Source organism: Pristiophorus japonicus, chromosome 3 (genome assembly GCF_044704955.1).
Source record: "Pristiophorus japonicus isolate sPriJap1 chromosome 3, sPriJap1.hap1, whole genome shotgun sequence".
Lineage (NCBI taxonomy): Eukaryota > Metazoa > Chordata > Chondrichthyes > Pristiophoridae > Pristiophorus > Pristiophorus japonicus.
In genome coordinates, this window is record NC_091979.1 from 8,301,454 (window position 1) to 8,314,740 (window position 13,287).

The window sequence follows — 13,287 nt, forward strand, 5'->3', positions numbered from 1 at the left end:
CGGGAACGGGTCCCAGCGTTGCGCACCTCCCGCTGTAGACTGCTGCCGGCGGCCTGGGTCTTCAGCCTGCTCCCCGCCCGGTCCTTGGCGTTCTGTCGCTCGTTCCGACTGGTCCTCCTCTTCAGCAGGTTCTCGCAGCGACTCTTCAGCGCCAGAGTCATGCACTCGTAGTTACCTGGGGAGCACATCACCTTCATCAAAGGAGCCTGAATCATACCAACACACTGCTCACCTTGTGCACAGCACAGGCTCATTGAATGTTACAACGCAGGAGGCCATTCAGCTCATCACCCCTTGTGTCCATTCTCTCAAAGTGTTCTTCCCTCAGTCCCATTCCCCTAACATTTCCCCTCGGCCCATCACCGCTTGTGCCCTCAAAGCCTCCCTGATAAAATGCAACATCCCCACCGACACCTGGGAGTCCCTGGGCCAAAGACCAGTCCGCCCGGAGTGGAGGAAGTGCATCCGGGAGGGCGCTAAGCACCTCGAGTCTCGTCGCCGAAAGCGTGCAGAAACCAAGCGCAGGCAGCGGAAGGAGCGTGCGGCAAACCAGTCCCACCCTCCCCTTCCCTCAACCACTGTCTGTCCCACCTGTGACAGGGACTGTGGCTCTCGTATTGGACTGTTCAGCCATTTTAAGAGTGGAAGCAAGTCTTCCTCGATTCCGAGGGACTGCCTATGCTGATGATGATTCTCCTGCCATTTCCCCTCGGCCCATCACCCCTTGTGCCCACTCTCTCAAAGTGCTCTCCCCTCAGTCTCATTCCCCTGACCTTTCCCCCCCTACCCCCTATTAAATTTTTCATCATTTATGTATTCGCATCCCCCTTATTAAAGCACTTTTGGATTCTATTCCCGGTTTCTAATCAAGCATCAACCTTCTGCATAAGAAATAATTGATGCTGTCTTGCTCACCCTGTGCTCGCCGACCTACACTGGCTCCTGGTCCTCCAACACTTCGATTTTAAAATTCTTATCCTTATTTTCAAATCCCTCCATGGCCTCGCCCCTCCCTCTCTCTCTGTAACCTCGACCAGCCTTGTAATCCTCCGAGATCTCTGCACTCCCCCAGTTCTGGCCTCCATCGCTCCCCCATTGGCGGCCGTGCCTTCAGCTGCTGAGGCCAGAAACTCTGGAACTCCCTCCCTAAACTTCTCCGACTCGCCAATTCTCTCTCCTTTAACATGCTCCTTAAAACTTACCTCTTTGACCAAGTTGTTGCTCACCTCTCCTGCTATCTCCTTGTGTGGTTTGGTGTCAAATTTTGTTTGATGACGCTCCTGAGAAGAGCCTTGGGATGTTTTACCGTGTTAAAGGCGCTGTATAAATTCAGGATGTTGTTGTTGTACAAGCTAATCATTGTACTCTGTGCACTTATTCATGAAATCCAGAATGTGACTGGCCTTTAATTGGTTCCAGCTACCTGTAACTGATCATTTAGTTAGGTTCTAGTGACCACATTACGCTCACATTGCCAAACGCAGATTACCCGATCCTCCAAACCAACGTTTACCGTCTGTGTCACCTTGCTGTAAATTGGCTGCTGTGTCTGTACACCCAACGATCTTGTATTTCCGTAACTTCTGTCACATCCCCAGGGCATCTCAAAGCGCTTCACAGCTTTAAAAGTGCAGTCATTGTTGTTACGTGGTGAAACATGGCAGCCAATTTGTGCACAGCAAGATTCCACTGGCTCCAAATTGGGTGACCAGTCGATCTGTTTTTTTAGTGATGTTGGTTGAGGGATAAATATTGGCCCCAGGATGCCAGGGAGAACTCCCCTGCTCTTCTTCCAAATAGTTGCCATTGAATCTTTTACGTCCACCTGTGAGGGCAGACTCTGTGTAATGTCTCATCGAAAGACGGCACCTCCGACAGTGCAGCGCTCCCTCAGTACTGCACTGAAGTACGTACAACAGGCACTGCAGTTATTTGGGGTGTGGTGTGGAGGTGATATGGCGCTATTAAAGTGTTTTCTTATGTCTGGCCTAGGTACGTAATGGCTCTGGAGAGGGAAATTCAGCCGGGATTTCCCTCCTGATCATCTCCAGTGAAGGCTGCTGGTGTGAATGTAGGGTGAGGGCGGGTTCAGGCTCAGCTACGATGCCCCACATGGAGGAATAGCCAGCTGACAACTGCTGTCTAAGCTTACAAATGAAGAGGGGCCAAGTGGCTGAGGTAACAGAGTGCAGCTGGCCCCTGAGGGAGCCCCTGCCTCACTGTCTGAACCCTCGGCATCTGTTAGTCTCCGCGTAACTCGATCAAACATTTGAACAAAAGTATCATCGCGGCAAAGCTTTCTCTGTTTCCTGCTGAGTTTCCATCAGCAGCAACTGAAAACCAAAATTATAACTATAGCTGGCATTATATAACCATAACTAGCAATATACTGCCATAACTGGTAATATCTAACCACAACCGGCAATATACTACCATAACCAGCACTATCTAACCATAACCGGGGGCGGGGGCGATTAAGGACCAAAAAAACCTACGCATGGAGGCAGAGGCTATGACTGCGGTACTAAATGAATACTTTGAATCCATCTTCACCAAGGAAGATGCTACCATAGACATAAACCAGCAATATCTAACCATAACCAGAAATATACTACCATAACAAGCATTATATAACCATAACTAGCAATATATAACCAGATCCGGCAATATACTACCATAACTAGCAATATATATCCATGACTCGCAATATCTAACCATAACCAGCAATATACTACCATAACTAGCAGTATATGACCATAACTAGCAATATTTAACCATAACCAGGAATATATAACCATGACTAGCAATATCTAACTATAGCCAACAAAATACTATCATAATCGGCAATATCTAACCATAACCGACACTATCTAACCATAATGGGGGTGGGGCCAATTGACCAAAAAGGAGACCTACACATGGAGGCAGAGGGTATGTCTGAGGTACTAAATGAATACTTTGCATCTGTCTTCACCAAGGAAGAAGATGCTGCCATAGACATAGTGAAGGAGGAGGTAGTTGAGACGCTGGATAGGATACAAATTGATAAAGAAGAGGTATTAAAAATACTGGCTGTACTTAAAGTAGATAAATCACGGATGGGATGCATCCTAACATGCTGAGGGAATTGAGGTCGGAAATCATGGAGGTACTGGGCATAATCTTCCAATCCTCCTTGGATACGGGGCTGGTGCCAGAGGACTGGAGTATTGCAAATGTTACACCCTTGTTCAAAAAAGGCTGTAAGGATAAACCCAGCAACTACAGGCCGGTCAGTTTAACCCCGATTACTTTAAAAACAGTAATCGGGGACAAAATTAACAGTCACTTGGATAGATGTGGATTAATTAAAGGCAAATCATGTTTAACCAACTTGATTGAGTTTTTTGATGAGGTAACAGAGGGTTGATGAGGGTAATGCGGTTGATGTGCTGTACATGGATTTCCAAAAGGCGTTCGACAAAGTGCCACATAATAGGCTTGCAGCAAAGTTGAAGCCCATGGAATTAAAGGGGCAGCATGGATAGGGAATTGGCTCAGTGACAGGAGACAGAGAGTAGTGGTGAATGGTTGTTTATCGGACGGGAGGAAGGTATACAGTGGTGTTCCCCAGGGGCCGGTACTGGGACCACTGCTTTTCTGGATATATATTAATGACTTGGACTTGGGTGTACAGGGCACAATTTCAAACTTTGCAGATGAGACAAAACTTGGAAGTACAGTGAACAGTGAGGAGGAGAGGGACAGACTTCAGGAAGACAGAGACAGGCCGGTGGAATGGGCGGGCACGGGGCAGATGAAATTTAACGCAAAAAAGCACGAAGTGATGCATTTTGGTCAGAAGAATGAAGGGAGGACAGATAAACTAAATGGTACAATCCTAAAAGGGGAAGCATGAACAGAGAGACCTGGGGTATGTGTGCACAGTCAATGAAGGTGGCAGGGCAGGTTGAGAAAGCAGTTTAAAAGACTTATGGGATCCTGGGCTTCATAAATAGAGGTATAGAGTACAAAAGTGTGGAAGTTATGATGGACCTGTATAAAACACTGGTTCAGCCCCAACTGGAGTATTGTGTCCAATTCTGGGCTCTGCACTTTAGGAAGGATGTAAAGGCCTTGGAGAGGGTGCAGAGGGGATTTACGAGAATGGTTCCAGGGATGAGGGACTTCTGTGATGTGGATAGACTGGAGAAGCTGGGGTTGTTCTCCTTGGAGCAGAGAAGGTTAAGAGGAGATTTGATCGAGGTGTTCAAAATCATGAGGGGTCTGGACAGAGTAGAGAGAGAGAAACTGTTCCCATTGGTGGAAGGGTGGAGAACCAGAGGACACAGATTTAAGGCGATTGGCAGAAGAACCAAAGGCGACACGAGGGAAAACCTTTTTACGCAGCGAGTGGTTAGGATCTGGAATGTACTGCCTGAAAGGGCGGTGGAGACAGACTCAATCGTGGCTTTCAAAATGGAATTGGATAAGTCCCTGAAGGAAACAATTGCAGGGCTCCGGGGAAAGGGCGGGGGAGTGGGACTAGCCGCGAATCAGCACGGGCTCAACGGGCCGAATGGCCTTCCGTGCTGTAACCATTCTATGATTGAGAAAAGAAGGCTGGGGGGTGACCTCTTTAAAATTATAGAAGGTTTTGATAGAGCGGATACAGAGAGAATGTTTCCACTTGTGGGGAAGAGCATAACTAGAGGCCATCAATATAAGATCATCACCAAGAAATCCAATTGGGAATTCAGAATAAACTTCTTTACCCAGAGAGCGGTGAGAATGTGGCTCACTACCACAGGGAGTGGTTGAAGCGAATAGTATCGATGCATTTAAGGGGAGGCTGGATAAACATATGGGGGAGAAGGGAATAGAGGGTTATGCTGATAGATTTAGATGAGGAAAGACGGGAGGAGGTTAGAGTGGAGCATAAACGCCGGCATGGACTGGTTGGGCCGAATAGCCTGTTTCTGTGTCATAGATCCTATATAATCCTATGGAAAACCGACAATACCTAACCATAACCGACAATATATAACCATAACCAGCAATTCCTAACCATAACCGGCAGTATATAACCATAACCAGCAATACCTAACCATATCTGACAATATATAACCATAACCAGCAAAACCTAACCATAACCGTCAGTATGTAACCATAACCAGCAATACCTAACCATAACCAATAACATATAACTATAGCTAACCAGAGGGATAACTGGCAGTATATAGCCATGCAAATATCCACACACATACATAAACTGACACATAAATGCACTTCTAAAGCTGTGAAGCACTTCAGGATGCCCTGAGGATGTGACAGAAGTTACAGAACAAGATCGTTGGCTACAGACAGACACAGTAGCCGATTTACAGCAAGGTGACACAGACAGTAAATCTTGGTTTGAAGGATCAAGTAATCTGTGTTTGGCAATGTGCACACACACAAACACACACGTACACATATACGTGCACACACACACGTACACAAACACATGTACACACACACGTACGCATACACACACGTACACACACACACACGTGCACACACACATGTACACAAACACATGTACACACACACGTACACAAACACATGTACACACACATGTGCACACACGTGCACACACACACGTACACAAACACATGTACACACACACGTGCACACACGTACACAAACACACGTACACACATGTACACACACACGTGCACACACGTGCACACACACACGTACACAAACACATGTATACACACACGTACACACACAAAAATGCCACCCTCTCACACACACACTCACATGAATAGATACAGATGTAAAAGCAAGACAGGTACAGGTGTGCCCAGATAAGACTGGGAAAGTTCTTGGCACAGAATCTTCCAGTCTTGTTTATCTCTATCTCCTTTCTGCCTTTCATTGGAATAATTTATTCGATTATTTGAATCTTTGCCAATCGTGCTAATATTAGTGATGTCTGATTATGCCTGACTCAAACTCACACTTCACATTCTGACTCTGACTTTGAAACACTGGAAACCCCCAAATCCCGCAGCCTACACTCTGAGCCACCAAGCTCCCGAGAAGCAGTCCTCAGATCCTACTTTCATTACAAGAACCAAACCCCACACCCAACTCAATACTGGCGACTGAATTTTGACACAGTCGCACACAGTGAGACACAGTCACACACAGTCACACGCAGTCAGACACAGCCCGACACAGTCACACACAGTCCCATACAGTCACACGCAGTCAGACACAGTCCCATACAGTCAGACACAGCACCCACACAGTCACACACAGTCCCATACAGTCACACGCAGTCAGACACAGTCCCATACAGTCAGACACAGCCCCCACACAGTCACACACAGTCCCATACAGTCACACACAGTCACACGCAGTCAGACACAGACGCATACAGTCAGACACAGACCTGCACAGTCCCACACAGTTACACACAGTCCCATACAGTCACACACAGTCACACACAGTCCCATACAGTCACACACAGTCCTGCACAGTCCCATACAGTCACACACAGTCCTATACAGTCAGACACAGACCTGCACAGTCACATACAGTCCCGCACAGTCACACACAGTCCCATACAGTCACACACAGTCACATACAGTCACACACAGTCCCATACAGCCACACACAGTCCTGCACAGTCCCATACAGTCACACACAGTCCTATACAGTCAGACACAGACCTATACAGTCAGACACAGACCTGCACAGTCACACACAGTCCTGCACAGTCACACACAGTCCCATACAGTCACACACAGTCCTGCACAGTCACACACAGTCCTATACAGTCACACACAGTCCTATACAGTCAGACACAGACCCATACAGTCAGACACAGACCTGCACAGTCCTGCACAGTCACACATGGTCCCATATAGTCACACACAGTCAGACATAGACCCATACAGTCAGACACAGACCTGCACAGTCACACACAGACCCACACAGTCAGACACAGACCCACACAGTTGCACACAGTCGGAAACAGTCCCACACACTCACAGCCTGTCGCCCAACCTCTTTTCTCTCTCCCGTTACGATTTTATTTTGCTTTCACTGACCTCTTGTACAAGAAATCCAGTTGCACCAAACTGCAGACCACAGCATGATCACATTATTAAACATTAATGGACATTCCTCGTTCTCAAGGTCTTAGTCTGCTCTGACAATTTTAACCTTCATATTTCGCTCGAGTTTGATACCTGTCAGATCTCCTTCCCTTTTCATCGCATCTCCATATTTATTCTTGGCTATTTTTCATCCTACATTCTCGATCTTATGACCCCCTTTCTGCTCTGCCTTTCTGGGGTTTTTTCAGTCTCTCCTCCCCTCTCCCTGTGGCCAGTATTCTCTAACCCCCCTCTGGTTATCCCGGCTCGATCTCCGGCCAGTCCGTCGGTTAACCTCTAACCTCGGGTCATTCAACAGCAGCAGAACCGAGCCACCATCACAAAACAACAAAACCTTGCATGTATACAGCGCCTTTAAAGTAGCAAAACATCACACGGCGCTTCACAGGAGCGCAATCAGACTAAAATTCGGCACATAAGGAGATATTAGGACAGGTGACCAAAAGCTTGGTCAGAGAGGTAGGTTTTTAAGGACCGACTTAAAGGAGGAGAGAGGGGTGTGGGCAAGGAATTACAGAGTTTAGGGTCTAGGCAGCTGAAGGCACGGCCGCCAATGGTGGAGCGATTATAATCGGGGATGCTCAAGGGGCCAGAATTAGAGGAGCGCAGAGATCGCGGAAGGTTCAGAGTAGAGGAGGTGACAGAGATAGGGAGGGGGCGAGGAATTTGAAAACAAGGATGAGGATTTTCCAGTTGAGTCGTTGCCTAACCGGGAGCCAACGCGCACAGAGGTGATGGGTGAGCGGGACGTGGTGTGAGGTAGGTTTTAAGGAGCGTTTGAAAGGGAGGAAAGGCAGAGAGGACTGGGGGATTCCAGAGCTGAGGGTCCAGCCGGCGATGGAAATCGGAGCGGCGAGACGAGAGGAGAACCTCTGACCCTTACCTAAGTACAGCCCCTCCCGCGTGCCGCACCTCCGCTCGTTGACATTGAAGTCGATGTAGAAGACAGTGACTGGGTGTCCGAAGCTGAGCTCGGGGCTGGGGTCAAGGGTGATGACGGCATCGTGGGGGGAGGCCGAGCTGAGGCCAGAGTCGGGCAGGACGGTCAGCAGCTTCTCTCCGGCCCGGGGCTCGGCCGCGTACACCGCCACTGCCGTCTGCGGGATCTCCGCCAGCCGCTTGCACTCGGAGTCGGACAGGAAGGTGACCCGCCGGCAAAGGCTGCTCTTCAGGTAGCCCAGGCTGGCCGTCGACCAGCGGTGCAGCCGCGCGGCCTTGAACTGTGACCCCTCGGCCCCCAGCAGCTCGACCAGCATCGCCATGGGTAGCAGCCATTCCCAGAGCCGCTGCATGACCCGCTCGACCGGGCAGCGCAGAGTCCCCGGGGTTTGGGGGTGGGGGAGAGAGGTCCCAAGCACTTGCTGATACCACTTTAAGCAATGGTCTAAAAAGTCAATCTTCCAGGGACGCAGAGAATCAGACGGACGCTCCGCAGAGTTCCCGGGCAGTCTCCTCAGTCAGTGAGCAAACACACACACACACACGCGCTTTCTCTCTCGCTCGCTCTCGCTCCACTCAAGCACTGCCTCAGGAGCGAACTGAAACTGTGGAGAGACACCGGAGCAGCTTAAAGTCAGTCCTGCCAACGCTGGCTCCCAGCTCCGCCCTCCACAGCCTGACATCGGCAGCTGGGCGGGACAAGGGAGCCTCTCATCACTCAGTGTAGCTCACAGTGTCTCCCCGGCACAAGGCAGGGGCACAGGCCCGCTCACACACACTGACAGAGTCCCTCTCGGAGCGAGAGAGTCTCGCACACACACACACACAGCCCCTCGCACACACACACACACACAGCCCCTCGCACACACACACACACACACAGCCCCTCGCACACACACACACACACAGCCCCTCGCACACACACACACACAGCCCCTCACACACACACACACAGCCCCTCACACACACACACACACAGCCCCTCACACACACACACACACAGCCCCTCGCACACACACACACACAGCCCCTCGCACACACACACACACAGCCCCTCGCACACACACACACACACACAGCCCCTCACACACACACACACACACACACAGCCCCTCGCACACACACACACACAGCCCCTCGCACACACACACACACACAGCCCCTCGCACACACACACACACAGCCCCTCGCACACACACACACACACACAGCCCCTCGCACACACACACACACACAGCCCCTCGCACACACACACGCACAGCCCCTCACACACACACACACACAGCCCCTCGCACACACACACACAGCCCCTCGCACACACACACACACACACAGCCCCTCGCACACACACACACACACACAGTCCCTCGCACACACACACACAGCCCCTCGCACACACACACACAGCCCCTCGCACACACACACACAGCCCCTCGCACACACACACACACAGCCCCTCGCACACACACACACACACAGTCCCTCGCACACACACACACAGCCCCTCGCACACACACACACAGCCCCTCGCACACACACACACAGCCCCTCGCACACACACACACACACAGCCCCTCGCACACACACACACACAGCCCCTCGCACACACACACACACACAGCCCCTCACACACACACACACAGTCCCTCGCACACACACACACAGTCCCTCGCACACACACACACACACACAGCCCCTCGCACACACACACACACAGCCCCTCGCACACACACACACACACAGCCCCTCACACACACACACACACAGCCCCTCGCACACACACACACAGCCCCAGCACACACACACACAGTCCCTCGCACACACACACACAGCCCCTCGCACACACACACACACACAGCCCCTCGCACACACACACACACACAGCCCCTCGCACACACACACATACAGCCCTTCACACACACACACACACAGCCCCTCGCACACACACACACACAGCCCCTCGCACACACACACACACAGCCCCTCGCACACACACACACACACAGCCCCTCGCACACACACACACACACAGCCCCTCGCACACACACACACAGTCCCTCGCACACACACACACAGCCCCTCGCACACACACACACAGCCCCTCGCACACACACACACAGCCCCTCGCACACACACACACACACACAGCCCCTCGCACACACACACACACACAGCCCCTCGCACACACACACACACAGCCCCTCGCACACACACACACACACACAGCCCCTCGCACACTCACACACAGCCCCTCGCACACTCACACACAGCCCCTCGCACACTCACACACACAGCCCCTCGCACACTCACACACAGCCCCTCGCACACACACACACAGCCCCTCGCACACACACACACACAGCCCCTCGCACACGCACACACAGCCCCTCGCACACACACACACACAGCCCCTCGCGCACACACACACAGCCCCTCGCACACACACACACACAGCCCCTCGCACACGCACACACAGCCCCTCGCGCACACACACACACAGCCCCTCGCACAAACACACACACAGCCCCTCGCACACGCACACACAGCCCCTCGCACACACACACACACAGCCCCTCGCACACACACACACAGCCCCTCGCACACACACACACACAGCCCCTCGCACACGCACACACAGCCCCTCGCGCACACACACACACAGCCCCTCGCACACGCACACACACAGCCCCTCGCACACACACACACACAGCCCCTCGCACACTCATCATCATAGGCAGTCCCTCGGAATCGAGGAAGACTTGCTTCCACTCTTAGAATGAGTCCTTAGGTGGCTGAACAGTCCAATACGAGAACCACAGTCCCTGTCACAGGTGGGACAGACAGTGGTTGAGGGAAGGGGAGGGTGGGACTGGTTTGCCGCACGCTCCTTCCGCTGCCTGCGCTTGGTTTCTGCATGCTCTCGGTGACGAGACTCGAGGTGCTCAGCGTCCTCCCAGATGCACTTCCTCCACTTAGGGCGATCTTTGGCCAGGGACTCCCAGGTGTCGCACACTCTCACAGTCCTCGCACATTCACACAGTTCCTCGCACACTCACACACTCCCTCGCACTCACACAGTCACTCACACACTCCCTCGTACATTCGCTCGCACACACATACTCCCTCGCACACACACACATTCCCTCGCACACTCACACACACCCTTGCACACTCACACTCCCTCGCACTCACACGCACTCGCACACTCACACACTCCCTTGCACACTCACGCACACCCTCGCACACACGCACTCCCTTGCACACTCATACAGTCCTCGCACACTCACACAGTCCCGCGCACAGTCTCTCGCACACTCACACACTCCCTCGCACACTCACACTCCCTCGCACACTCACACACTCGCTCGCACACACACACTCCCTCGCACACACACACTCCCTCGCACTCTCACACACTCCCTCGCACACACCCTCACACACTCCCTCACACACTCCCTCGCACACTCTCACACACCCTCGTACACTCACACAGTCCCTGACACACTCCCTCGCACACTCACAGACTCCCTCGCACTCACACACTCCCTCACACACTCACACACTTCCTCGCACACTCACACACTTCCTCGCACACTCTCACACACCCTCGTACACTCACACAGTCCCTGACACACTGAGAGTCTTATGCACACTGAGAGAGTCCCTTGCACAGACGCATAGTCGCTCGCACAGACACTCACACACACAGATTTATCAGGATACCGGGGATTTATCAGGATTGAGGGGGTTTATCAGGATTGAGGGGATTTATCAGGATACCGGCGATTTATCAGGATTGAGGGGATTTATCAGGATACCGGGGATTTATCAGGATACCAGGGATTTATCAGAATTAAGGGGGTTTATCAGGATACTGGGGATTTATCAGGATTAAGGGGGTTTATCAGGATACCAGGGATTTATCAGGATTAAGGGGGTTTATCAGGATACTGGGGATTTATCAGGATTAAGGGGGTTTATCAGGATACCAGGGATTTATCAGGATTAAGGGGGTTTATCAGGATACTGGGGATTTATCAGGATTAAGGGGGTTTATCAGGATTTCAGGGATTTATCAGGATTAAGGGGGTTTATCAGGATACTGGGGATTTATCAGGATTAAGGGGGTTTATCAGGATACTGGGGATTTATCAGGATTAAGGGGGTTTATCAGGATACTGGTGATTTATCAGGATTAAGGGGGTTTATCAGGATACCGCCGATTTATCAGGATTGAGGGGATTTATCAGGATTGAGGGGATTGACAGCTTGGGGCCCAGGCAGCTGAAGGCACGGCCACCAATGGTGGAGCAATTAAAATCGGGGATGCTCAAGAGGCCAAAATTGGAGGAGAGCAGAGATCTGTGGGGCTGGAGGAGATTACAGCGATCGGGAGGGGCGAGGGCTATGGAGGGATTTGTAAACAAGGATGAGAATTTTTAAATCGAAGCATTATGTAACCGGGAACCGATGTAGGTCAGCGAGCACAGGGGGTGATGGGTGAGCGGGACTCAGTGCGCGTTAGGACACAGGGCACAGGGGGTGATGGGTGAGTGGGACTCGGTGCGAGTTAGGACACGGGGCACAGGGGGTGATGGGTGAGCGGGACTCGGTGCGCGTTAGGACACAGGGCACAGGGGGTGATGGGTGAGCGGGACTCGGTGCGCGTTAGGACACAGGGCACAGGGGGTGATGGGTGAGCGGGACTCGGTGCGCGTTAGGACACAGGGCACAGGGGGTGATGGGTGAGTGGGACTCGGTGCGCGTTAGGACACAGGGCACAGGGGGTGATGGGTGAGTGGGACTCGGTGCGCGTTAGGACAGCCGAGTTTTGGATCACCTCGAGTTTACGTAGGATAGAACGTGGGAGGCCGACCAGCAAGCGCGTTGCAGTAGTCAAGTCTAGAGCTAACAAAGGATGAAGATTTCAGCAGAAGATGAGTTGAGGCAGGGGGCGGAGACGGGCGATGTTACGGAGGTGGAAATAGACGGTCTTAGTTACGCTGCGGGTATGTGGCCGGAAGCTCATTTCAGGGTCAAATATGACCCCAAGGTTGTGAACAGTCTGGTTCAGCCTCAGACAGTTGCCAAGGTGAGGAATTATATCGGTGGCTAGGGAACGGAGTTTGTGGCGGGGACTGGAGACAATGGCGTCGGTCTTCCCAATATTTAGTTGGAGGAAATTTCTGCTCATCCA

The 13,287-nt window shown here is 51.9% G+C and overlaps 1 protein-coding gene across 1 annotated transcript in view; it reads left to right on the plus strand.

Moving 5' to 3' along the window:
- The first annotated feature begins 8,144 nt into the window (after nt 1-8,144).
- LOC139260448 (sterol 26-hydroxylase, mitochondrial-like) overlaps nt 8,145-13,287 on the plus strand; it is a 116,285-nt gene continuing 111,142 nt past the window's right edge. Inside the window, exon 1 of the mRNA XM_070877011.1 lies at nt 8,145-8,323. Coding sequence (XP_070733112.1) covers nt 8,145-8,323 — 179 coding nt within the window. The remainder of the gene's footprint in view (nt 8,324-13,287) is intronic.